Raw genomic sequence first — 27,664 nt, 5'->3', positions numbered from 1 at the left:
AAAAAAGATATTAGTTACAATCATCATCATCATCATCATCATCGTCATAATTTAACATCCATTGTCCATTCATTGGACGGTTTGACCAGGGCTGGCAAGTTGGAAGGCTGCACCAGACTCTAATCTGGGTTGGCATGGTTTCTATGGCTGGATGACCATTTTACAGAGTGCACTGGGCGCTTATATGTGGCACTGTACAGGTGCTTTGAGGTGGCACTGCACAAGTGCTTTTACATGGCATTGCCTTTTGAATTTGTAGTAGCAGCAGCAGTAGTAATTCTTTTATTCTTTTACTTGTTTCAGTCATTTGATTGCGGCCATGCTGGAGCACCACATTTTAGTCAAAGAAATCGACCCCTGGACTTATTCTTTGTAAGTCTGGTACTTATTCTATCTGTCGGTCTCTTTTGCCGAACCACTAAGTTACAGGGACATAAACACAGACACAGACACACACACACACACACCACACACACACACACCACACACACACATATATATATATATATATATATAATATATATATATATATATATATATATATAAATATATTAGGTTTGGAGATGATGTACAGGTATTATATATTAGAAGAATAGGGTATTCAGAAATCTGGATGGTTTTATATTTACAGATATTTATTAATATGTCACATGTTTTTATAAATATATTAGCACTTGCATCCACTCTAGTAGAGTTGTCAGATTGACGACTCCACTAGAGTGGATGCAAGCGCTAATATATGATTTATAAAACATGTGACATATTAATAAATATCTGTAAATATAAAACCATCCAGATTTCTGAGTACCTTATTTCTTCTAATATATATATGTATATATATATATACACACACACAATGGACTTCTTTCAGTTTCTGTCAACCAAATCCACTCACAAGGCTTTGGTCAGCCTGAGGCTACAGTAGAAGACATTTGCCCAAGGTTCCACGCAGTGGGACTGAACCCAAAACTATATGGTTAGGAAGCAAGCTTCTTACCACACAGCCACACTTGTGTCTATAATAGTAGTAATATTTTCTTTGTACTATAGGAACAAGGTCTGAAGTTTGAAGTTTGGGGGAGGGAGCTAGTTGATTACATCAACCCCAGTAATCAACTGGTATTTATTTCATTGATCTCAAAGGGATGAAAGACAGAACTGACTGTGGTAGAATTTGGCAACAGGAAGGGGCATTCAACATGAGAAAATCTATTCAAATAAATTCCATCCGACCCATGCAAGCAGGGAAAAAATGGATGTTAAAACAACAACGAGGACGATGATGATGTGTATAAGTGTGTGAGTGGATATATCTGTTTCCATCTGTCTGCATATATGTTTATATATTTTCTTTGGATTTGGGGGTTTTATTATTGAATGCAGCTGGTGGTGGGAAGATCTAAATTCCAGTCTAAATTGCAATTTCAAACATAGCAACAGACAACAGCTGTTATTGTTGTATTTGCCTCTTATAGTACTTTACAGAACATTCAACTACAACCTTTACGTTCCCTACATATTAGCATTGTGATCTTTTTATCAGACCAATTTCATCGTTACATGCTTACATATAAGAGCTTTTATTATATATATATATACATATATATATATATATATATATATATATATATATATATTCTTTTGTTCTTTTATTTGTTTCAGTCATTTGACTGCGGCCATGCTGGAGAACTGTCTTTTTTCAAAGAAATCGACCCTAGAACTTATTCTCTGTAAGCCTGGTACTATTCTATCAGTCTCTTTTGCTGAACCACTAGGTTAAGGGGATGTAAACACACCAACATATACGCTATATATACATACATACATATACATACATGAAGGACTTCTTTCAGTTTCTTATTCCTTTACTGCCCACAAAGAGCTAAATATAGAGGGGACAAACAAGGACAGACAAAGGGATTAAATCGATTACATTGACCCCAAAAAGATGAAAGCAAAGTCGACCTCAGCGGAGTTTGAACTCAGAACGTAGCAGCAGATGAAATACCTACTTCTTTATTACCCACAAGGGGCTAAACACAAAGAGGACAAACAAGGACAGACAAATGGATTATAATCAGCTGTCTTATTCCAGGATATATTATAGAATAGTGAACTGAATTTGAACTAGGAACGTAGTGGATTGAACATTATTATCCTTTGTCTAGAAATAAAGTCTAATATTTTGAATCTTGCCTGGTACTACGTACATATACATGCATATGGAGGCACATGGCCTAGTGGTTAGAGCAGATGACTCGCGGTCAAAAGATCACGAGTTCGAATCTCAGACCAGGCGACGTGTGTGTTTATGAGTGAAACACCTAAACTCCATGCAGCTCCGACAGAAGGTAATGGTGAACTTCTGCTTACTCTTTCGCCACAACTTTCTCTCACTCCTTCCTCCTGCATCTAGCAGCTCACCTGCGACAGACCGGCATCCCGTCCAGGTGGGGAACCTATGCGCCAATGAAATCGGGAAACTGGCCCTAATGAGCCAGGTGTGGCTCGAGAAGGAACAAACAAACATATACATGGATCAGTTACTTAGTAATTCGTGGAGATAAAATACAACAAAATGTAGTGTATGCAGTAAATATTGGTTTTTATCTAATAGAAGTACAAAAACTGAAACTTAAGGAGAGGCTATAGTTTGATTGTGGAGGTGCATGACTTAGTGGTTAGGGTGTTGGACTTGCAATGGTATGATTGTGGTTTCAATTCCTGGACCAGGTGATGCGTTGTATTCTTAAGCAAACTGTTTCATTTCATGTTGCTCCTGTTCATTCAACTGATAAAAATGAGAGTAATCCTGTGATGGATTGGTGTCCCATCTAGGGAGGAACATATACATGCCAGAAAAACTGAAAAACCTGCCCTATACTCCTTACGGAATAATGTGGACTAACTATAGTTTGATTATATTAAGCCACAAGGGTGAAAGGGAAAACCAATGTTGTTGAGATTTGAACTTAAAGGGAAAGAGTGGTAACTAACTGCTGAAAGGAAGTTTGTCTGACATTCTCATGATTCTATCAATTCATGGCCCTTGGTAGATGTAAATATTCAGGGGAAAAAAAAAGCATTTCTGCTTTAAAAACGAAGTGAAAAAATTATAACCAGCTTAGTAGAATCTCGAAGAGCATCAAACTTTCTCTAAAAACCTAAAATGTTTTATTTCTTTATGGCAGGTACTGGCCGAGTTGGCTGGGATATGTCATAGGACTCCCAACAAACAGACTTGCCAACCATGTCTTTTAGTGGAAACTTCAGGGTCCATGGCACAGGGGAATTCCCAAGATGAACTGGCACCAGACGATCGACAGAAACCTTCAGCTGGTAAACCTATGATTGATCGATGCACTGAGGGTGACTGCTGACTGATCTTGTTGGAGTACTTTACTTATTACTCTAATTATTACAAACAAAGCCTTGAGACTGGATTTGGCAAATGGAGACTAGACGAAGCCTATTGTAGTTTTGTGTTTCTTGGTTGAAGCCAATTTCCTGTATTTATTTCATGAACGACCTTGAAAATGCCATAACTATCACAACTTTTCATGGCTCTTCTAAAGAATGGTGGACTTTTTTTGTTTGTAAATTTCACTGTACTGAATAACCTTGTGAGGGATGGGCTCTTCCAAGCTGATCTTCACACAATCAAAGCAGAAAGTTCACCTCTTATTGTACATCACTCATACTGTTCTTAATCACCACCACTGCTGCTGCTGGAGGAGGTGGAAGCTTCTGTGAAGGAGGTCTTTATCTCGAAGTACTGTGCCAAGAACAAAGTGAGTATATCTAATAGAGTAAATATCAGGAACACTAGCAGGCTGATCCTTTTGACACTTGTCTACGACTGTTTCTTGTTTTATGACCAATTCCGACTGTTTCTTATTTCTTATTTTTTTACTGCCCACAAGGGGCTACACACAGAGGGGACAAACAAGGACAGACAAACGGATTAAGTTGATTATATCGACCCCAGTGCGTAACTGGTACTTATTTAATCGACCCTGAAAGGATGAAAAGGCAAAGTCGACCTCGGTGGAATTTGAACTTAGAATGTAGTGGCAGACGAAATATTGCTAAGCATTTCGTCCAGCGTGCTAATGTTTCTGCCAGCTTGCTGACTGTTTCTAGTTTTATGATACAAATTTCATTATCGACAGATCTAAATTAAAACCTTCCTTCCATCAACATTCCATGTTAATTTATATTCCAAACACTGGCTGGCTAAAAAAATGTCAAAATAATTCCAATAATGAATTGGTAAGAAACAAAGTCATTCTGACAGAAATGACGCTTCACAGCTACCATGACAACCAATGTTATGTCTTCTTTATGTATAAGTGTGACAGCTGAGAGGAGTTACAATTAGATATCTCCAGGTAGTTTGACCCTTTAGTATTCAAATTACTCTGTCAAGTGTAAAACTTATTTATTCGTATTGTTTTGAATTTAGTCATGTATTGTCTCATAGCTTTGAGATTTCAATGATGTTATTGTCTAATTTTAGGATGACATTGTAGGGTAGGTGTGAGAGGCTAGACCTAGCCAGATGAAACTTAAAACAAGAGGTATATTTGGGCCAGATATGGCCAGTTTAAATGCACAAGTCACCAATATACAAGAGGCTAAAAACGTCAGCAGAAGGCCGCCCAGGAGTCATGACCTGGATGTAGCCTGGCCCTCTTAGAGTTTAAGAAGTTAAGGGCTGAAACACTTGCTTAAGGTGGGCTTTCTTCTCTGAAGACCTTCTGCTGTTTGGCTCCCTTGAGAGTTTCTTAACACTATTATTTTCAGAACCAATTGAATCAAAGGCAGAGTAGCTTAACCCTTTCGTTATCAACCCGGCTGAAACTGGCTCTGGCTTTGAGTACAAAAGTCTTATTTTCATAAGTTTTGAATTAAAATCTTCCACTGAACCTTATTGACAATTTATGTTCCTAATACCAGCTTAATGATAACTAAGTTATTTTACTAAATTCTTTGAAAGAAACACAGAGCATCTCAACAGAAATATGGTAACAAAAGGGTTAAAATATATAATAGAGAAACAATTCTTAACCCTTTTGTTACCAACCCGGCTGAAACTGGCTCTGAGTACAAATGTCTTATTTTCATAAGTTTTGAATTAAAATCTTCCATGAAACCTTAGTGACAATTTATGTTTCTAACACTAGCTTAATGATAACTAAGTTATTTTACTAAATTCTTTGTTATGCTTAAAGTAATTGAAAGAAACACAGAGCATCTCAATAGAAATTCAGTAACGAAAGGGTTAACAGAAAAATGGTAACAAAAGGGTTAAGATATGAGGGTGACAAGAATTTAAATTACGTACTGTTCGTATGAGTTTTCGAGGAATGTCTTGTAGTCTCATTAGCTGGAATCGTATTTCTGTGTTCATTTTGAGACATGCATGGACATACTCATATCGAGATAATTCCAAATTGCTGCAGGAGACAAAAGATACAAATAAAACATGAAAGTTACAGGCATCAGATAATGGTAAATGGTAGCAAGAAACAAAAAATTTAACACTGAAAGACCAATTCACTAACTTTATTATAGTGTGTGTGTGTGTCCTTGTCTAGAAATTAGTATCTATTTTCTAAGTCTGGTACTTTATTGGTCTCTTTTGTCAAACTGCTAAGTTACAAGGATGTAAACAAAGCAAGGGTAGTTATGTGGCGAACTGGTAGAAACGTTAGCATGCCGGGCGAAATGCCTAGCGGTGTTTCATCTGTCTTTATGTTCTGAGTTCAAAATCCACTGAGGTTGACTTTGCCTTTCATCCTTTCGAGGTTAATAGATTGAGTACCAGTTACACACTGGGGTCAATGTAATCGACTTAATCCCTGTGCCTGTCCTTGCTTGTCTCCTCTGTGTTTAGCCCCTTGTGGGCAATAAAGAAATAAGTTATCAAGCAGTGAGGTGGGACAAATGTAAAGACACACCCACACCCAGACATATATGATGGGCTTACATGGAGTTTCCATCGACTAAATTCACTCATGGGACATTGGTACACTGGTTGGCCAATGACTATAGTAGAAAACACTAATCCAAGGTGTCTCACAGTGGAACTGAACTCAAAACCACGTGATCGCAAAGCAAGCTACTTAAACCACACAGACATAGCAAAAGTTACCTGAAACAAAAGTTGTGTATTTCAAAGGAAATAGGGTACCAAAAGGAGTAAACAGAACAATCCTTTCTACTAAAGGCACAAGGCCTGACATTTGGGGGAGGGGAACTAGTTACTTACATTGACTCCAGTATTTCACTGGTACTTGATTTATGCAACAAATTCAAAACAACTGTATTTCACAAATAAAACTTGACCTAATTAACCTATTATTTTGTTGTTTTTACATACATTGCCCCCTTTTTGTCACCCCATTATTGCTTCACTTTTCTTCAATGCCCCTTAAGCCTTTCCACCGCCCCCAGGGAGTGGAGAAGAAAGCAGTACTGCCCACTTTGGTCACCCCCATTATTTTTACATACATTGCCCCCTTTTTGTCACCCTATTATTGCTTCACTTTTTTTTCTTCAATGCCCTTGAGCCTTTCCCCCGCCCCCAGGGGGTGGAGATGGAAGCAGTACTGCCCATTTGGTCACCCCATTATTTTTACATACATTGCCCCCTTTTTGTCACCCCATTATTGCTTCACTTTTCTTCAATGCCCTTGAGCCTTTCCCCCGCCCCCAGGGAGTGGAGATGGAAGCAGTACTGCCCACTTTGGACACCCCATTATTTTTACATACATTGCCCCCTTTTTGTCACCCCATTATTGCTTCACTTTTCTTCAATGCCCCTTGAGCCTTTCCACTGCTCCCAGGGAGTGGAGAAGGAAGCAGTACTGCCCACTTTGCGTGAACCACTACTCCATAGGGAGTAAAATACATACAACATTATCAAAATGTACTAATGTTAATTGTGTTAATGTTGACAATAGTTTATTTTAAAACTTACTTGAGAAGATATTCTGAACGATCAAAGACTTTGAGAATGTAGTCAGACGTAACTGGATTGTTAAGGGAGTAGCGTTCGTTGAAAACAATTTGATAGATGACATGTTCCACTAAAGTATTTACTGCAAAAGAGAAAAAAAAATCAGGTTAACGAGTGCAATACATTTAATTTGGATGTCAAGAGGTAATCAGAATGTAAAATATGCCAGGTTTAACATTGCCACCTGGTTCATGGGATGTCTTGAACCCTTCTGAGACTGCTGGAACACATATACCCCACGAGTCTAACCTAAAACCTTAGTGTGTGTGTGTTGTTTCTTTTATTCTTTTATTTGTTTCAGTCATTTGACTGCAGCCATGCTGGAGCACCACCTTTAGTTGAGCAAATCGACCCCAGGACTTATTCTTTGTAAGCCTAGTACTTATTCTATTGGTCTCTTTTGCTGAACCGCTAAGTGATGGGGATGTAAACACACCAGCATCGGTTGTCAAGCGATGTTGGGAGGAGACAAACACAAACGCACAAACATACACACACACACATAGATATACATATATATACGACAGGCTTCTTTTCAGTTTCTGTCTACCAAATCCACTCACAAAGCTTTGGTTGGCCCGAGGCTATAGTAGAAGACACTTGCCCAAGGTACCACGCAGTGGGACTGAACCCGGAACCATGTGGTTGGTAAGCAAGCTACTTACCACACAGCCACTCCTGTGTGTTTTATCAACTGCCAAGATTATATAATTGCATGTTGAAATATTTCATAGTTTCATTAATTCAACTCTTCAGTCTTTAGCAAAAAATGCAAAGAATGCTGGTTGGTGTGTGTGTGTGTGCGCACACATGTGTGTTTGTTTCTCTGAGTCTTCACATTTAAATTCGTTTCTACACAAGGCCCAAAATTTTGGGGGAGGGGGGGTAGTTGATTAGATCGACCCTAGTATGCAACTGATACTTAATTTATCGACCCCGAAAGGATGAAAGGCAATGGCGACTTCAGCGGAATTTGAACTCAGAACGTGGCAACAGACGAAATACCTATTTCTTTACTACCCATAAGGGGCTAAACACAGAGAGGACAAACAAGAACAGACAAACGGATTAAGTTGATTATATCGACCCCAGTGCATAACTGGTACTTATTTAATCGACCCCGAAAGGATGAAAGGCAAAATCGACCTCGGTGGAATTTGAACTCAGAACGTAGTGACAGACAAAATACCACTAAGTATTTCGCTCGGCAAGGTCTTCACATTGATATTATTCAGACAATGACGATGCTCATTTATGCCCCACCACCCCATAAGCAAAACATCCTGCTCAGTGGTACAACATACAAAGACCCTACTTGAAAATATATGATGGCCTCAAGAAAGAATTCAGTAATAAATCCCAAGAAATAGTGCCTGATACTTGACAACATGGAAAAAGGGGATATAAAAACGATGATGATGATGACAATGATGGTGATGATGATGATTCATGATGGTGATGATGATCACAATTAAGTAGCCGAGCTGTGTATAGAAATAAAGTGCCTTGCTCAAGCACACAGTGTGCCACTAGGAATCGATCTCCCGACCTTATGAGCCACTAAGCCATGTACCTTTACATATTTTACATACTCTAATTATTACAAACAAAGCCATGAGTGTGGATTTGGCAAATGGAGATTAGAAGAAGCCTATTGTAGTTTTGTGTTTCTTTGCTGAAGCCAATTTCCTGTATATATTTCGTGAATGACCTTGAAAATAAAATGCCATAACTATCACAACTTTTCATGGCTCTTCTAAACATGGTGGACTTTTTTGCTTGCAAATTTCACTGTACTTAATGACCTTGTGAGGGATGGGCTCTTCCAAGCTGATCTCCACACAATCAAAACGGGAAGTTCACCTCTTATTGTACATCACTCATACTATTCATCTTCTTAATCACCACCACTGCTACTGCTTCTGTGAAGGAGGTCTTTATCTCCAAGGACAAGAACTGGTATCAACATGGGATCAAAGAACTGGCAAAAAGGTGGCTTCATATGGTGCAACATAATGGTCTCTACTTTGAATTCTAGGCTGCTTTTGGGATCTTTACCATTTGACCTACAGATTTAAAAAATAATTTTGTGTAACTAAGCACTTTCAAACTTCGGACACTTGTAGAATGTGCCATATAAAACATCTTTTACTCTTAGCATTTTTGAGAAAAACTTATATTTACGAAGTAATTACACGTTAAAGTAGTCCTATTTCGGTAATTTCAACTGATCAATGACGTGTATTTAAAAATGCTAAGAGTAAAAGATGTTTCATATGACACATTCTATTGACCCCGAAAGAATGAAAGGCAAAGGTGACTTCAGTGGAATTCGAACTCAGAATGTAAAGACAGATGAAATACCGCTAAGTTTGAAAGTGTTTAGTTACAAAATTTTTTTTTAATCTGTCGGTCAAAATATAAAGATCTTGCTTTTGTTGTAAGGAGCAGGAACAGTGGTGTCAGTAGACTGCCATTTGAGTTACAAGCCTAGGTTCGATCAACTTAGGTCGGGTCATCTTGATGAAGATGTTTGTTGGAAGACACAAAACACCCAAAGATCCCATGATACGACACTAACAATGTATCCAGGGACTGCATCTGGAGACATATGTAGAACTGAAATAACAATTATTGTTGTATTTAGGAATGGTCATTTTGCCAGTTTAGCCAATAAAAACACACACACTACATATTTGGTGTTACTTTGCTTCAACGTTATTTATTTTTTACATTAATCTTAATCTTATACATTAATCTTAATAAGATTAAGATTAATGTAAAAAATAAATAACGCTGAAGCAAAGTAACACCAAACATATAGTGCGTGTGTTTTTATTGGCTAAACTGGCAAAATGACCATTCCTAAATACAACAATATCTGTTTCAACACACGATTTCACATCAAAAATATTGCAAAACAAATATATAAATGAAATAACAATTACATCATAGAAATGGTCGGACCATTTAAGAACAACCATAGCTGTTGCATTCACATTTCATTTATTTCTTAAAAGTACTTTCTGCTATAAGAGGTCAAAAAGTTCCAATGCACTTCTATGACCCGGTCACAGAAACCATTCCATTTTCTGACACTTCATTTCACACAGTAATATCAAGGAAACAAATGAGAAGTGAATGTATGTATATTAAAATTCCGGCATGTTCTTAAACGGTTAAACTGCCCCTACCAAGATGTAATTGTTTCAGTTATCAACACACATTTATCAGACCAAGTCTTTTGACAAACATTTTAAACGGTTAGAGACAAATTAAATTGTAAATTACAAACTGCAGACTGCAAAGATGATCAGGCACATTATCGTAAAACTACAATGGTAAATAATGCCAAGAATAAACTAACATTTAGAATAGCATGCTGCTTCCGTTAAGATGAATGTCATACAAAGTGTTCCAATGCAGATATCTATCTCAGGAAGTTTTCATCACTTAAGTGGAAATGTTAAAATAAAAAAAAAAACCAACAACATATTGTTTATGTTTTGAATACCTAAATTTTTCTCATGCCATGTGCTTGCAGTTTTTCACCAAGAGAAGGGTAAGGTTAAGCATCCTACAACTATCCTACAACTATTTAATAAGAGTACTATAATGTTCTATTATTTTTTTTTGTTCATTTACTGGCTTCAGTCATTCGATTGCAACCATTCTGGTGTACATTCAGAGACTTTCAGTCAATCATACCACTCGGGGTTACTTTCAGAGACTTTCAGTCAATCATACCACTTGGGGTTACTTTCAGAGACTTTCAGTCAATCATACCGTTCGGAGGTACATTCAGAGACTTTCAGTCAATCATACCACTCGGGGTTACTTTCAGAGACTTTCAGTCAATCATACCACTCAGGGGTACTTTCAGAGACTTTCAGTCAATCATACCACTCGGGGGTACTTTCAGTCAATTATACCATTCGGGGGTACTTTCAGAGACTTTCCGTCAATCATACCATTCGGGGGTACTTTCAGAGACTTTCAGTCAATCATACGGATTCTCAGCACTTATTCCAATCTGTTACTAGTCTAATCAAGGTATTTATACTGAATGGGTGAAATATCTTTCTGTTACAATATCTTTCATGTTCAACAGGTACGCTATGCCCACACCTGTATCCATAAATGGCAAGACTATAGAAGAGGTAAACAGCTACATTTATCTGGGAAAGATGGTGATGAAAGATGAAAGTCGTCTCCCAGAAATTAAGGGAAAATGGCGCTTAGTTGGGTGCTCTTTGGGAAGATGGAAGACCTCATGAGAAGCCCCAAGGCTTCCATGAAAATTTAAAAAAAATTCTTTTCAATGAGTACAACCTCCCAATGATGATTTATGGCAGTGGAATATGGACTCTTAATGCTACAATCATGAATGCCCTCATAGTAGCATAATGGAAAATGGAACGAATCATGGTTGAGGCAAAGAAACTAACATGTAGATCTGACAGGACGTAAAAAGCACCCACTACACTCTCGGAGTGGCTGATGTTAGGAAGGGCATCCAGCTGTAGAAACACTGCCAGATCAGATTGGGGCTTGCAGCAGCCTCCTGGCTTCCAAGACCCCAGTCAAACCATACAGCCCCTGCCAGCATGGAAAACGGACATTAAATGATGATGATGATGATGTATGTATATATATATATATATATATATATATATATACAGGGTGCGGTGAATAAACTGTCATCTAAATTATGCCAAAATGAAAATAACACTGACATCTCATTTTGACATATATTTACCAAAATTACATAAAAATATCTTGAAATACCAAAGAGTAAATTTATTCAATAAAATTGCCATTGACTTCGACCATGGCCTCCAGATGACTTTGGAATCTCCTGCAACTTTTCTGGATAGTTTCCTTGTTTAAGTTGGTGAATGTTGCCATAATCTTTGCCTTCAGTTCATCTTTGGTGTTAGAGGGAGTTTTGTCGGTCTCTCGCTCAACTGTGCTCCACACATAATAATCAAAGGGGTTGCAGTCTGGGGCTTTCGATGACCACATGTTAAGAATGATGTGGTAGCAGAAATTGTATGACAGCTAAGACTGGTTTCTCCTGCTTGTGTGGCATGGTGCAGAGTCCTGTTACCACATACAAGCTCTTCCAGCAGCCACCCACTTCACCCAGGGCAGCACTACTGCCTCCAGGCACTTACTATAGGCCTCTGTGTTGGGTATGAGAGGCTGTGTGGGAAGATGAATGGAGGCATAACGTTGCCATCACTAGTGATCACTCCAAACGCCATGATGTTGACTAGATGTTTGATTTTTATCACTCTCAGTACATGTCCTCAGATCGACACCCAAACACTCTGAAATGTTCGTATTGGAGCTTCCAGCACAAATACCAAGCAGTATGGCATGTCGTTTCCAGAGTGAATTGTGTCGTGGTGTTGATTTTCTCACAGACAGTGCCCAACTGACCCTACTATACTGTGTAGATGACAAAATCAAAAACAAACAATGCACGTGCATGAAATTAAATACATGAAGTGGCAACAATTTACTTATTGCACCCTGTATATATGCATATATATAAATACATATATACATATATATATATACATATATTTATATGTATATATACATATGCATAATTATATTCATACACACACACATATGTATGGATGTATATACATACTCACACAGCTGCACACACACACACATGCATGCACACATACACATACGTGCACACACATGCGTGCACACACACACATGCATGCACATACACACACACACACACACACACCAGGAAGTGACTAAGCTTTGTAAAGTGCAATCCAATCAGAATGAAGCAATATTGTAATTATTCCAGATAATGTCTATGGTGGTGTGAGTGTGAGTCGAGGGAATTAGAGGCTATTAAAGTAATCCCAGGAAACAGGTGTGAAAAATTTCTCACTTTTTATTGAAATTACTACAATTGCTTTCAATAGGAACAAGCATTTGACAGACATACCAGTAGCAGACACAATATACTCGGCGAGCTAGCAGAAACGTTAACACCCCGGGTGAAATGCTTAGTGGCATTTCATATGTCTTTATGTTCTGAGTTCAAATTCCACCGAGGTTGACTTTGCCTTTCTTCCTTTCGGGGTCGATAAATTAAGTACCAGTTGCATACTGGCGTTGATCTAACTGACTGGCCCCCTCCTCCAAAATTTCAGGCCCTTGTGCCTAGAGTAGAAAAGCACATACTCTCATACACACATGCATACAGTTTACATTCATAACAATATCTGATCTCTAAGTTAATGAATAAAGAAATGATTACATTTTATATATATATATATAAAGCTGAAGTTGTCTATGTGTGGCAGGTTTGGTAGCCTTCAACTAACACTATCTCGTCCGAGACCTTGCGGTGCAAGTTGACCAAAATAGATAGTATGATAGAAGCAGAAAAGAGAGTACAGAAATGAGAACAGCGGAAAAAAAAAAATCATTGGTGGCCTATGCTCCATAGCAAGTGAAGGGCTTAAATATGTAACACAAAATAGATCCATAAGCATTGTCTTTGAAATGCCAAGAAGCTGTCCATTTGCTATTTATATAATACAGTTGATTTATCAGATTTTATTGTCTGACTTGTTAACTGTTCATTTGATTTATTGGTAGCCGTTTACTCAGTAAAACACAGTAAACTTCATCTGATGTCAATAAAAATGGAATACATACTAATATGGACAGTAAAAATGGAAGAATGCCAAAAAAGGAGAGTGGGTGTGGATTTAACTCTTTTACTTGTTTCAGTCATTTGACTGTGGCCATGCTGTAGCACAGCCTTTAGTCGAGCAAATCGACCCTAGGACTTATTCCTTGTAAGCCTAGTACTTATTCTATCGGTCTCTTATGCCGAACTGCTAAGTTATGGGGACATAAACACACCAGCATCAGTTGTCAAGCGATGTTGGGGGGACAAACACAGACACACAAACATACACACACACACACATATATACGAGAGGCTTCTTTCAGTTTCCATCTACCAAATCTATTCACAAGGTTTTGGTCGGCCCGAGGCTATAGTAGAAGACACTTGCCCAAGGTGCCACGCAGTGACTGAACCTGGAACCATGTGGTTCGTAAGCAAGCTACTTACCACACAGCCACTCCTGTACCTATTATGAAATATTGTAAAAATGTAAGAAAATTACATTTCTTTGTAATTAAACAATATTCAGTGTAACTACATGAAATAGTGTCTCATGAAATAGTAATAGGTGTGTGTTGTGTATATACTTTTTTTCCCACCTGCTTTGTTATATTATATATCCAACATACACAACAGACAAGGATACATAAAAAAAACCAAAAAAAAACTACTTTCCACAGTTAAGGAGTAATTAAATTTTGAGTGGAAATATCTGATTTTTGCAGGAGAAGAGTTCAAGAAAATAAGAAATAAAACAGCAAACAAAACAGAGCCCTGTACCACCCACAGCCAAGATTTGTTGTAAAATGAATCACTTACTATCACAGGTAAATTCAAAGGCTTCCACTTGCTTCTTTGTGTGTATAACCACTTTAATTGACTTGGCTTCATTACTGAAGTTGCATATGGGACTAACGATGAAGCCGAGGTTGGTGACATGATCCACAGATTTGTATTTGTGCTTTAATCTGAAATCAAATACAAACATTGTACAAACTTTTCAGGAGATTATAACGCAAGATTTTATGACTGACACAGGTAATTACGTTAATATAATCAATTAGATGAATGAATAAAGTGTCTAGAATTTAAAATATATATTTTATATTTTACTTGTTTCAGTCAAAAGGCCACACCCATGCTGTGGTACTGCCTACCTTGAAGGTTTTAGTTAAATAAATTATAACTAGTGCTGTTTTTTTCATTTTTCTTTTTTTTTTATAATTTTGGTACTTATTCTATTAGTCTGTTTTGCCAAACTGTTAAGTTAAGGGGATGTAAACAGACCAATGCTGGAGTCAAGCAGAGGTGGTGAGGAAACAAACAGAAATCTACACACACACACACACACATTGCTGCCACTTCCGCTGCTGCTACTATTACTACTACTACCATTAGCACCACTGCCTACAGCAGTGGTTGTCAACTGGAGCTCACATGACCTTTGGGAGTCCATATAAGATTTTGTTGTAAAAATTTATGTGCAATAAACCAGTTATACTACTATAATACACAAAATATTTCTATTGGGTTGTCCGGAAAGTTTGTGCCGATTTATAGTAGCTAACCTTTCAACTTATTCTAGAACATGGTTGAGTCCATAAAATAGGATTTGACTTCACCTCCATTTAGAGCACAGTTTAAGCTATCTTTTCGTGGAAGAAGGTTTATGTTCCTATAACCTGTTTTAATTCTGTGACCCTTTAAAATGGAAGATAAGAAAGTTCATTTTCAGCACTTGATGCTTTGGGAACCAGACAAAAATTGCTGCAGCTCAGCTGGGATGTGTTACCCCACCCTCCATATTCACCAGATATTGCTCCTTCAGATTTCCACTTATTCAGGTCTCTGCAGAATAGTCTTAATGGTAAAAATTTCAATTCCTTGGATGACGTAAAAAGATACCTTGATGAATTCTTTGCCATGAAACCCCCTCAATTCTGGGAAGAGGGTATTTTCAAGTTAAAGGAAAGATGGAGATGCATTGTGCAACAAAATGGTTCATATTTGGTTGATTAAAAATGTAATGGCAAGAATTTATGGACCTTTTTCTTTCCTTTAAAAATCGGCACAAACTTTTCGGACAACCCAATACAACTTTTTTTTAAACAATTCTTAATAACATTTAATTCTAAAAAATATAATAGGAATTTTTTTAAAGATTGAAATGATTATGAAAGTCCACAAGAGTAAAATAAGGAACCAAAGGAGTTCACAGGCAAAACATGGTCGAGAACCACTGGCCCAAGACATAACCTGTTGTTGTTGTTAAGCAACAAGACGGGCAAGGGTGATTAGGTGATGGTCTAGGGCAGTGGTTTTCAACCAGGGTTCCGCCAGTACAGTCTAGGACTTCCGCAAGAAGTTACAAAACTGCTAAAATCGGCAGTAATTTTTAATTCTCCTGTGCAGATATGTGTGCATAAGACTGTTAAATTATTGCACAGGGGTTCCTCGAGCCAGTGGAATGTTTCCTTGGGGTTCCGTTCCAGCAAAAAGTTTGAAAAGTACTGTTCTAGGGCTTAGGGGCGGCAGACCCCAGACCTTGGAAAAAAAAACAAAAAAACTTTGGTCGTCTTGCTGTAGTCAAGAGCTCTTCGTTGGCGCTCGACACCACTGGGAGGTGGCCCTCGAAGTCGTTGGAAATGGAGATCTCCAGGTCCAAATTCTTGAACGGCAACATAACCCGTGCATTATATGGCCTCATTCACACTATCACCACTCAGATTTTCTGAACATATATTTCTCTGGGCTAAAACAAGTTGGACAGCTTTACAACTGCTCCTATGCATAATTTTCTTGGTCTGCTTCACAACACCTTTCATTACAACTCACAATCTGCTTCTGCTTCCACCTTGCTCAGTTTTTATTAAATAACAGACGTTTGTATCAGTACAGCTGCCCCTACCCCCACCCACCCCCGCTGCTTTACTTACATCTGGCCTTCCCAGCAAAAATTAAGACGATAGCGTAACCAGAACACCTGATGCAACAATTCTTTTTTAGCTGCAGATCTTTCACTCATATCTTGCTCACTGTAGAGCATCATGTTTCTTAACATGCTTAACAGGTAATTTAGGGGGAGGAGGAGAAGGGGGGATGGAGGAGGAGGAGAAGTAGGGGTAGGGAGAAAATTGTTACGAAACCCTAGTCAGCTTGATACATATCTGAAGCAACTGAGAAGATGCTATAGGCTTAATTCCACAGTGAGCTGAAATATATATATATATATACACATACATACATACATACATATATATATATATATAATATATATATATATATATATATACTATATATTTGTGAAAAGGGCAGACGTTGTCTCACAAGTAGTTGTGCAGGCAAAAGTGTTAGTAAATGCAGTCAGATTGACCTAGAAATTTGCAACTTTGAGTTTGCTCAATTGAAAGGTGTGGCAAAATTCCTTATCATTAAAATGTGGCCCGAATAGAACTGAATGAAATCGGGTTATAATACTAGTGTATATATGTATATATATATATATATATATATATATATATATATATATATATATATATATATATATATGTGTGTGTGGTGTGTGTGTGTTGTGTGTGTGTGTGTGGTGTGTGTGTGTGTGTATGTATGTGTGTGTGTGTATCATGGTATTTTATGTTGTTATACATCACTGGCCACAATGCACTTTGCATTGTTTTAGCTTTCGAATGATGACACCCCATTTGGCAAGGTGGGCAGGCCAACATTCTCCACTGACCAGAAGGCTACTCTATTGCAGTGTTACCTATTTACAGCTGAGTGGACTGGACCAACGTGAAATGAAGTGTTTTGTGCAAGAACACAATTCATCCCCCAGTCCAGGAATTGAAACACAATCTAGCGATCGGGAGTGCAACACTCTAACCATTAGGCCACATGCCTTCACACATATGTGCGTGTGTAGTGGGGATAGTCCTTTACTAGTCTCAGTCATTGGAGTGTGGCTATGCTGGAGCATTGCCTTATAGTGTGTGTGTGTATATATATATATATATATATATAAATCAAATTTACTGCAAAAGACAAAGACGGGTGAAGGAATAATAAGCAGGTGTATTAGTTTAAGGCTTGGGAAGAATGGAAAAGTCTTTGATGTATTGAGCCTATGCTCTTCAACAGAAAGGATTGGAAGGGAAAAAGATGTAGAGAGAACGAAACACACATATGGCACACTTCCACACAGTTTTCATCTACCAAATTCACTCATAAAGCATTGGTTGGCCTGGTGCTATAGAAAAAGACACTCAGAATTCCGCAAAGTGGATTGAACCCAAAGCCATGTGGTTGTGAAGCAAACGTTTTAAACTACATAGTCACAGCTACATTGTTTGATGCAAAAGGCCAAATGTATTTTTTTATGCTCAAAACCCAAAATCCATATTTTTATAATCATATTTAAAAATAAGAAAATATACCACTACCCAGTTTAATCCATTAAACTAGATTGATAAAAACCTCTGCTTGCTGAAGGCTCAAAATGAATCTTCATTTTTTGGTATTTATTATTTTAAACTCTGTCAGGTCAGGTAGGATCATAACTCCTTAGCATTCAGATTACCCCTTCACCATCATCATCATTTAATCCTTTTGTTACTTTATTTATTTTGAGATGCTCTGTGTTTCTTTCAATTAATTTTAAATATAACAAAGAATTTAGTAAAATAACATAGTTATCATTCAGCTAGTGTTAGGAACATAAACTGTGACTAAATTTTGGTGGAAGATTTTAATTCAAAGCTTATGAAAACAAGACATTTGTACTACAGAGCCAGAGGTGGTTTCAGCTGGGTTGGTAACGAAAGGGTTAACGTCTGCTTTCCACGCTGGATGGTTTGAAAGGAGCTGGCTAGGCAGAAGGCTGTTTTGGCACGGTTTTTACGACTAGATGCCCTTCCTAACACCAACCACCCTGCAGAGTGGACTGAGTGCTTTTTACGTGGCACCAACACAGGAGAGGTCAGTTTTGGCATGATTTTTTACAGCTGGATGCCCTTCCAAAAGGCCAACCACTTTAGAGTGTGGACTGGATGCTAATACTTATTCATTCACATTATTTTGAATTAATCATGCATTAGCTTGTAGCTTCAAGATTTTGATAATGTGATTGTTTACTTCTAGGATGATATTGTAAGTCAGGGGTAAGAGGTTAGTTCTGGTCAGTTTGACTATGAAACAGGTAGAATATTCGGGCCAGATACGGTCAGTTGAAGTGCTAATGGATTAAAGTTATGTTAGGAATATACTCTCTCACTTTTCTCTTTTACTTGTTTCAGTCGCCTGACTGTGGCCATGCAGGAGCACCACCTTTAGTCGAGCAAATCAACCCCAGGACTTATTCTTTGTAAGCCTAGTACTTATTCTATCGGTCTCTTTTGCCGAACCGCTAAGTTACGGGGACATAAACACACCAGCATCGGTTGTCAAGCGATGTTGGGGGGACAAACACAGACACACAAACACACACACACAAATATACATGACAGGCTTCTTTCAGTTTCCGTCTAACAAATCCACTCACAAGGCTTTAGTCCGCCCGAGGTTATAGTAGAAAACACTTGCTCAAGGTGCCATGCAGTGGGACTGAACCCGGAACCATGTGGTTCGTAAGCAAGCTTTGCAAGCTGTATGTAACTCACAAGCCGCATTTTAGCCAGCTTTTATATATGGATAACAGTTTATACAATTATGTGCTCGTGTTTCATATATCTTATGTTTTTTCACAAACTGAAACAACCAGTGTCTGACAATGTAATTTTGACAAAACTAAATACGATTAGATATTATCAAATTTAATCATTTATATACGGTATGGAGGCATGCGAAATTTTTGTGAAAACCATTTGTGAAGCGTGTGAAGTATCAGAGCGTGGATAAGAGAGAAAAATATTTTTAATTATGAGGCAGTTTGTGATTGTCACTAGTAAAGATCAAAATTGCAGACCGTAATTGTTGTCTGTGTGTGTTATGCTTTAAACACGCGAAAACTCATCATGCAGCTATCATATATCTATAATAATAATAATGAAATTATTGTGTACAGTGCTCAGGTGCACTACAACTTGTCAAAAGTGCGTATAAAGCATAAGCAGTAATGTACAAATGTGTGGAAAGTGAACAGTGTATGAGTCAGATACATGCTTGCGTGTGTATGGAGGGGGAGAAAATCAGGCGTAGTGTTGGCGAATCTCAGGAAGCATGGAAGTTTTGAAGGATGCTGTTCTCCGACAACTAACAACTGATGCCGGCAGTTTGTTCCATACTTCAACAACTCTTAGTGTGAAAAAATGTTTCCGAAAATCATGGGAGCTGTGTTGTTTTCTGACTTTGTAAACATGTCCATTGGGGTTAGACAGGTGGCGTTTGAAAAAGTGCTCAGAGTTATTGTTAGTAAGACGGTTAATAATTTTATGGGTGTCTGCCAAGTCAGCTGCCAGACGTTGGAGTTTCAATGTGTCCATGCCCAGGGAAGTAAGGCATTCAGAATATGGCAAATGCCTGATGGAGGGTATTCTCTTGGTTGCACATCACTGAACGGTTTCCAGACACACACATATATATGTACATATACATATGGCTCCTGTGCAGGTGGCACGTAAAAAACACCATCTGAGCATGGCCATTACCAGCACCCACTACACTCTCGGAGTGTGGTTAGCGTTAGGAAGGGCATCCAGCTGTAGAAACTCTGCCAGATCAGATTGGAGCCTGGTGCAGTCATCTTGTTCACCAGTCCTCAGTCAAATCATCCAACCCATGCTAGCATGGAAAGCGGATGTTAAATGATGATGATGATATACACACACATGTATACAAATATACATATGTATATATATATATATATATATACACACACACGCACATATGCATACAAATATACACACACACACACATATGCATACAAATATACACACACACACACATATGCATACAAATATACACACACACACACATATATATATATATATATATATATATATATATAATATATATATATATATATATATATATATATAAAAACATACAGACACATGCATATAAATATACAAATATATAAATACACACATATTGTCAGTTTTGATATCTTATATTTGCATGCTTCATAGTCACTTCTTGACTGAGATACAGGTGTTAAAAGGCATCACTTTGTTCTAGCCCTGCTTCGAACAACGGAAAATGCATCTGCACCAATGCATTGCTTCAAATGGAGAATACTTTGAAGATCATAAAAGTGTAAACATGTAAAACTAAGTGAATTAAAATAATATTGCAAAATTTCGGTTTCTTTTGGGTAACACCTCATATATATATATATATGCATACACTGGAGTGTGTGTGTGTGTATGTGCATGTAGTTTAACTCTTATTCTTTTACTTGTTTCAGTCATTTGACTGTGGCCATGCTGGAGCACCGCCTTTAGCTGAGCAAATTGACCCCAGGACTTATTCTTTGGATGCCTAGTACTTATTCTATCTGTCTCTTTTGCTAAACCGCTAAGTTATGGGGACATAAACACACCAGCATCGGTTGTCAAGTGATGTTGGATGGACAAACACAGACACACAAACATACACACACACATATATATATATATACACATATATACCACGGGCTTCTTTCAGTTTCCGTCTACCAAACCCACTCACAAGGCTTTGGTCAGCCCGAGGCTATAGTAGAAGACCCTTGCCCAAGGTGCCATGCAGTGGGACTGAACCCAGAACCATGTGGTTGGTAAGTAAGCTACTTACCACACAGCCACTCCTACGCCTATGTTGATGAATTGTATAAACAGAGCTGACAAACTAGGAACTGACTAGCATAGACTAATTAATTAGTTACAGTGCATAACCAAAGAGTTTAAGATAAAGTGTGTCAGATAGTCTCTCAACAAGAATAGGTAAATAAAATGTTACTTACTCAGTGACAGTTTTACAAAAAGATTCAAATTCTTCATCAACAAAGGCTTCATTCCTTAGCTTCTCATAGCTGGCTTCCTAGAAAAAGAAAAAAAAATCAAGATATTTAATGCAATGAAATTAAATAGACTTTACTATATAATAGGCACAAGACTTGAAATTTGAGGGAAGGGGTCTAGTTCATTACATCAACTGGGACTTGTTTTATTGACCTGGGGACAACGAAGAGTAAAGTTGGTCTTGACGGAATTTGAACTCAGAATGTAAAGACAGATGAAATGCCGCTAAGCGTCTGTCTGGCATGCTAATGATTCTGCCAGCTTGTTGCCTCATAAAGAAATTTACATTTATCCATTCATCATCATCATCGTTTAACATCTGCTTTCCATGCTAGCATGGGTTGGATGATTCGCCAGACCTTAGTCAAATCGTCCACCCCATGCTAGCATGGAAAGCGGATATTAAACGAAGAAGAAGAAGAAGAAGAAGAAGAAGAAGGATAATAATAATAATAATAATAATAATAATAATAATAATAATAATGATGATGATGATGGATAAATGTAGTGAGTGGGGAAATTATGGCAGCGCTGAATTTGTAATCAAACAGTTAAATACAATTTATAAATAAAACTGGGCGTAGCAGACTTAAATATGAAAGCTATCAACCATGGATAAGATAATTTTCCTCTTTGTAAGAATGAGGTAAGTTGATGATTCAAGCTTTCAAGTGAGTTAAAGTCATTTGTAAATGATAATTTGAGAGATGTTGCTATTGAAAATTGGAATCTAGTTAATGATATTATCCTGTCATTCTCGAATGAGTAGGCCGAAATTTTGCATTCTTTTGGTGTTATGTATTCCTTATCAAAAAAAAAAAAATCTTAATATCATAGGACTGATCTGTCGGTTGTGATTTGACAGGTTTTTAAATAATTAAAATTTAACCAGTGTCAGATGTTTGTATAGATTTTAGTAGATAGAACAAAAACATTTCGAAAGTTATATAACCAGGAATCATGAAAAAAAAAAAGAAGGCAAAAAAAAAAAAAGCTCAGAAACAATTATAAGCAACAGAAGAGTTTGAACACATAAACTTTGAATAAGTTACTCAATACCTTATCCATTTAGCCATCGAGCCTTTCCTTACACTGGTCATCACCCATAGCAGGACATCAACTTTATCCACTCTTACACTGCAGCACTCCTAACGTACAGTGCTGTTTCACACTCTAACTTATGTATTCAAACAGGAAGATAAAAAGCTTCTATTTTCAGCTAGATAGCTAAATAAATAAATAAATAATAAAAAATAAATCCTTTTGTGCCATGAATAAATGATATTGGGTTGTCCACAGCTTTGTAAATAAAATTTGCTACATGAACAATGAAGAAGCATACACACATAAATGTATGTATGTATGTATGTGTGTGTGTGTACGTATGTATGTGTGTGTATGTATGTGTGTATGTATGCGTGTGTATCTCCCCTCTCTCACTACCTCTCTATATTTTCACACACATACAGATGTACATTCACACACACATACATATACATATACAGACATTTCCCCATCCCCATCAACATTTAATGTCCGTTTCAAATTATGATGATGATGTGGCTGTGTGGTAAGTAGCTTGTTTACCAACCACATGGTTCCGGGTTCAGTCCCACTGCATGGCACCTTGGGCAAGTGTCTTCTACTATAGCCTCGGGCCGACCAAAGCCTTGTGAGTGGATTTGGTGGACGGAAACTGAAAGAAGCCCGTCGTATATCTGTGTATATATATATATATGTGTGTGTGTGTGTGTGTGTGTGTGTGTGTGTGTGTGTGTGCATGTGTGTGTGTGTGTGCATGTGTGTGTGTGTGTGCATGTGTGTGTGTCTGTGTTTGTCCCTCTAGCATTGCTTGACAACCGATGCTGGTGTGTTTATGTCCCAGTTACTTAGCAGTTCGGCAAAAGAGACTGATAGAATAAGTACTGGGCTTACAAAAGAATAAGTCCCGGGGTCGAGTTACTTGATTAAAGGCGATGCTCCAGCATGACCGCAGTCAAAAATGACTGAAACAAGTAAAAGAGTATATATATATATATATATATGTGCGTGTGTGTGTCCACATATGAAAAAAGATTTTTTTTAAATTAAAAATTAAAAATTAGCAGAGACCCCATGGAGGGAATTTACAGTCTATGTGTTTCTGCTGTTTTCAGCTTTTTAAACACGTTATAAGGTAACCCACAAAAAAATTAATTGTTTATACACACACACATACATATATATATATATAATATATATATATATAGGTGCAGAGGTGGCTGTGTTGTAAGAAACTTGCTTCCCAACCATATGGCTCCAGGTTCCATCCCATTGCATGGCTCATTGGGAAAGTGTCTTCTACAATAGCCCCGAGCCTACCAAAGCCTTGTGATTGAATTTGGTAGACATAAACTGAAAGAAGCTTGCCATGTGTATATATATATATATATATATATATATATATATTATATATATATATGTATGTATGTATTTGTGCATCTGTGTTTGTCTTCTCACCATCATTTGACAACCGGTGTTGGCGTGTTTACATCCCTGTAACTTAGCAGTTCAGCAAAAGACCCCGATAGAATAAGTACTAAGCTTACAAAGAATAAGTCCTAGGTATGATTTGTTCAATTAAAGAATAAAAGAATATATATATATCATCATCATCATCATCATCACCATTTAGCGTCCGCTTTCCATGCTAGCATGGGTTGGACGGGTCAACTGGGGTCTGTGAAGCTGGAAGGCTTCGTCAGGCCCAGTCAGATCTGGCAGTGTTTCTACGGCTGGATGCCCTTCCTAACACCAACCACTCCCAGAGTGTAGTGGGTGTTTTTTACGTGCCACCTGCACATATATATATATATATATATAAGTAGTTGAATGAATTATCCTAGTATGGATAATTCGGTTAACCGATACCCGGGTAGCAAATTCACGTCAGAAAACACGGTTGAAGTTACATGCCAAGGGCAGAGATCACGTACTTTCATGTGGAAATTTGTGTGTTTTTTTTAACTATAAATAAATGAAAGAATGGAGTCGAACGATGATTTAACAAAATTCCTTTATTCTCGACATATGTTTCGAAGACTGCATATTCCTAATTTCGGAGGAATAAGGGGTGCATTATGCCGCCTTCTCATCAGGAAAGACAAGGAACTTATGTCAGCATCATGACGAACAAAAACTTTTAGATGACTGCCCACACGGAGTCCATAGTGATAATGAGTGTTTCTTTAAAATATTCCGTTATAACACTGCTTATAACGGAATATTTTAAAGAAACACTCATTATCACTATGGACTCCGTGTGGGCAGTCATCTAAAAGTTTTTGTTCGTCATGATGCTGACATAAGTTCCTTGTCTTTCCTGATGAGAAGGCGGCATAATGCACCCTTTATTCCTCCAAAATTAGGAATATGCAGTCTTCGAAACATATGTCGAGAATAAAGGAATTTTGTTAAATCGTCGTTCGACTCCATTCTTTCATTTATATATATATATATATATATATATATATATGTATATTCTATATTGATCTCCCTAGCAACAATATGTAACTGCTTATCAATATCTCTCTATCACCACCCAAATCTGATTCTTTTTCTTCATAATTCCCTCTTCTATTCAATCTCCCAATTATGTTGCCTTAGATCAGGTGTCCCCAAACCTTTTAGACCATCGACTCCTTCATGGAATCTTTGACCCCCACCCCAGATATATACAATAAATAAATAATAATAATAATCACAATGTGCATTTATCAACACCTTGGAGATCCCTGCCTTAGATCAGGGATCCCTAAACGTTTTAGACCCTTCATGGAATCTTTGACCCCCTCATTGACCCACCCCCAGATATATACAAGAAAATAAATGAATAATAATAATAATTACAATGTGCATTTATCAACACCTTGAATAGTCCCATCAACCACTTTGGAGATCCCTGCCTTAGATCAGGGATCCCCAAACTTTTTAGACCATCAACCCCTTCATGGAATCTTTGACCCCACCCCAGATATATACAATAAATAAATAATAATAATAATAATAATCACAATATGTATTTATCAGCACCTTTGGAGACCCCTGCCTTAGATCCCTTTTTGCCTATGGAACCCATTGATTCCTATTTTAAACTATTGGACTCCCATAGCCATTCACTTCATATAAAAAAAAATCTTACTGTATTTTTATAATTAAATATCAATAGGAGTAATATAAAAATATTAAATTATTTTGTGTATTGTATAAATATAATCAATTTATTATACTCTTTACTCGTTTCAGTCATTTGACTGCGGCCATGCTGGAGCACCACCTTTAATCGAGCAACTCGACCCCGGGACTTATTCTTTGTAAGCCTAGTACTTATTCTATCGGTCTCTTTTGCCGAACCGCTAAGTGACGGAGACATAAACACACCAGCATCGGTTGTCAAGCAATGCTAGGGGGACAAACACAGACACATAAACATACATGCACACACACACATATATATATATATATATATATACATATATAAGATGGGCTTCTTTCAGTTTCTGTCTACCAAATCCACTCACAAGGCTTTGGTCAGCCCGAGGTTATAGTAGAAGACACTTGCCCAAATTGCCACGCAGTGGGACTGAACCCAGAACCATGTGGTTGGTAAGCAAGCTACTTACCACACAGCCACTCCTGCGCCTATTATACATAAATTTTAACAATAAAATCTTTTATGGACCCTGGTTGAGAATCTGTGCTTTAGATGAAAAGAGACAATGCAGAGAAGAGTAAACTCTTTAGTACTTCTGGGAACAACACAGCCTCTCTAGTGTTGGTGCTAGGATATATAATAGACCAAGTACATTCTGTGAAGTAGTCGGAAATAGAAAGAACATACTGACTGATTCATGCCAACACTATGTATGCTCTATTATATTGAGCATACAATAAAAGAACACATGTCATTGAAATGTTAGACTCTACAAGAATACCAACTAACTTGTGCCAATATCCTGTCTGTTCTATTATGTGGAGTAAGTAATGAAACAGCTAATGTCTCTAAGTGAAAACACCAACATGACTGAACTGCCAATGGAGGCCTAAATACTCTTACCCAGAAGTAGTTCAAATTTCTTTTAAATCCCACTTACCCCGACTCTGAATAACTGATGATTTGTACATGCTCAGTCTGGGTCACTGGGTCAAGTGAAGCTGAGTTAGCCCGTCATTATACAGATACTCACATAACCATTGGATTTACAGAATTACAGAACAGATAATTTTCTGAAATATTTCTTTGAAAACAGTATGTATAATGAAATCATGTATGTATATAAAAGGACAACCAACACCTCAGGTTGTAGAATTTCCTATACACATATTGTGTGTGACATTAATATGTAAGATAAGATACTATACACACACACATATATACTGGCTTAAAAGCTGCACTCCGTGTGGACTCTTAAGCTAGTTCCTGCAGAAGGCTAATTAGACCTGCGGTCCAAAACTAAAATGAACCATAATAACAAAGTATTTATTGGTACCCTACCAATATGGTATTACTTTAAATTCAGTTTAAATGAAAAACTTTTAAGTTCATAAATTTTTGGAGTTTTTTTAAAATTTGAATTGTCAACTGTTAGTATGTAACAAATCCTAATCCAGATCTGATCCCAATGCTGGATGTTTAAGAACCAAATGAAGGGCAGATTTTCGATCTTCGGATCATTCTGATTCCAAAAAGGTATAATATGTCTATGTAGAGCAAATGTAGGCTGAGATACAGGGGTCCCAGCCGGACAAACAGACAGATAGAATTTCATGTTGTTATAGATATAGGGATGGATGGATGTGTGTGTGTGAGAACACAAAAATGAAACTTGCATATGACTGTCCCATCCTTATTAATTTCAGGGGCAGAGAATGATTTAAAAATTAAATGATGGAATCTGACAACATTTAAAGAAATATAGCCTTTTATTATCCTGT

At 37.5% G+C, this 27,664-nt stretch overlaps 1 protein-coding gene across 4 annotated transcripts in view; it reads right to left on the bottom strand.

Moving 5' to 3' along the window:
- LOC115213843 (phosphatidylinositol 4-phosphate 3-kinase C2 domain-containing subunit alpha) overlaps positions 1-27,664 on the bottom strand; it is a 214,296-nt gene that overhangs the window by 46,712 nt on the left and 139,920 nt on the right. For 3 of the 4 annotated variants that reach the window (XM_029782778.2, XM_036504583.1, XM_029782779.2), the window contains 4 exons: positions 21,634-21,710; positions 14,520-14,668; positions 6,986-7,106; positions 5,348-5,459 (listed from right to left, as the gene is read on the bottom strand). In XM_029782778.2, the coding sequence (XP_029638638.1) occupies positions 5,348-5,459; positions 6,986-7,106; positions 14,520-14,668; positions 21,634-21,710 (459 nt within the window). Of the gene's footprint in view, positions 1-5,347; positions 5,460-6,985; positions 7,107-14,519; positions 14,669-21,633; positions 21,711-22,750; positions 22,901-27,664 lie in introns of those variants that run through there. The other variant, XM_029782780.2, reaches the window with a different exon arrangement.

This window comes from Octopus sinensis, linkage group LG7 (assembly GCF_006345805.1).
Source record: "Octopus sinensis linkage group LG7, ASM634580v1, whole genome shotgun sequence".
In the NCBI taxonomy this organism is placed as follows: Eukaryota; Metazoa; Mollusca; class Cephalopoda; order Octopoda; family Octopodidae; genus Octopus; species Octopus sinensis.
This window is presented reverse-complemented; position numbering and strand designations above follow the sequence as displayed.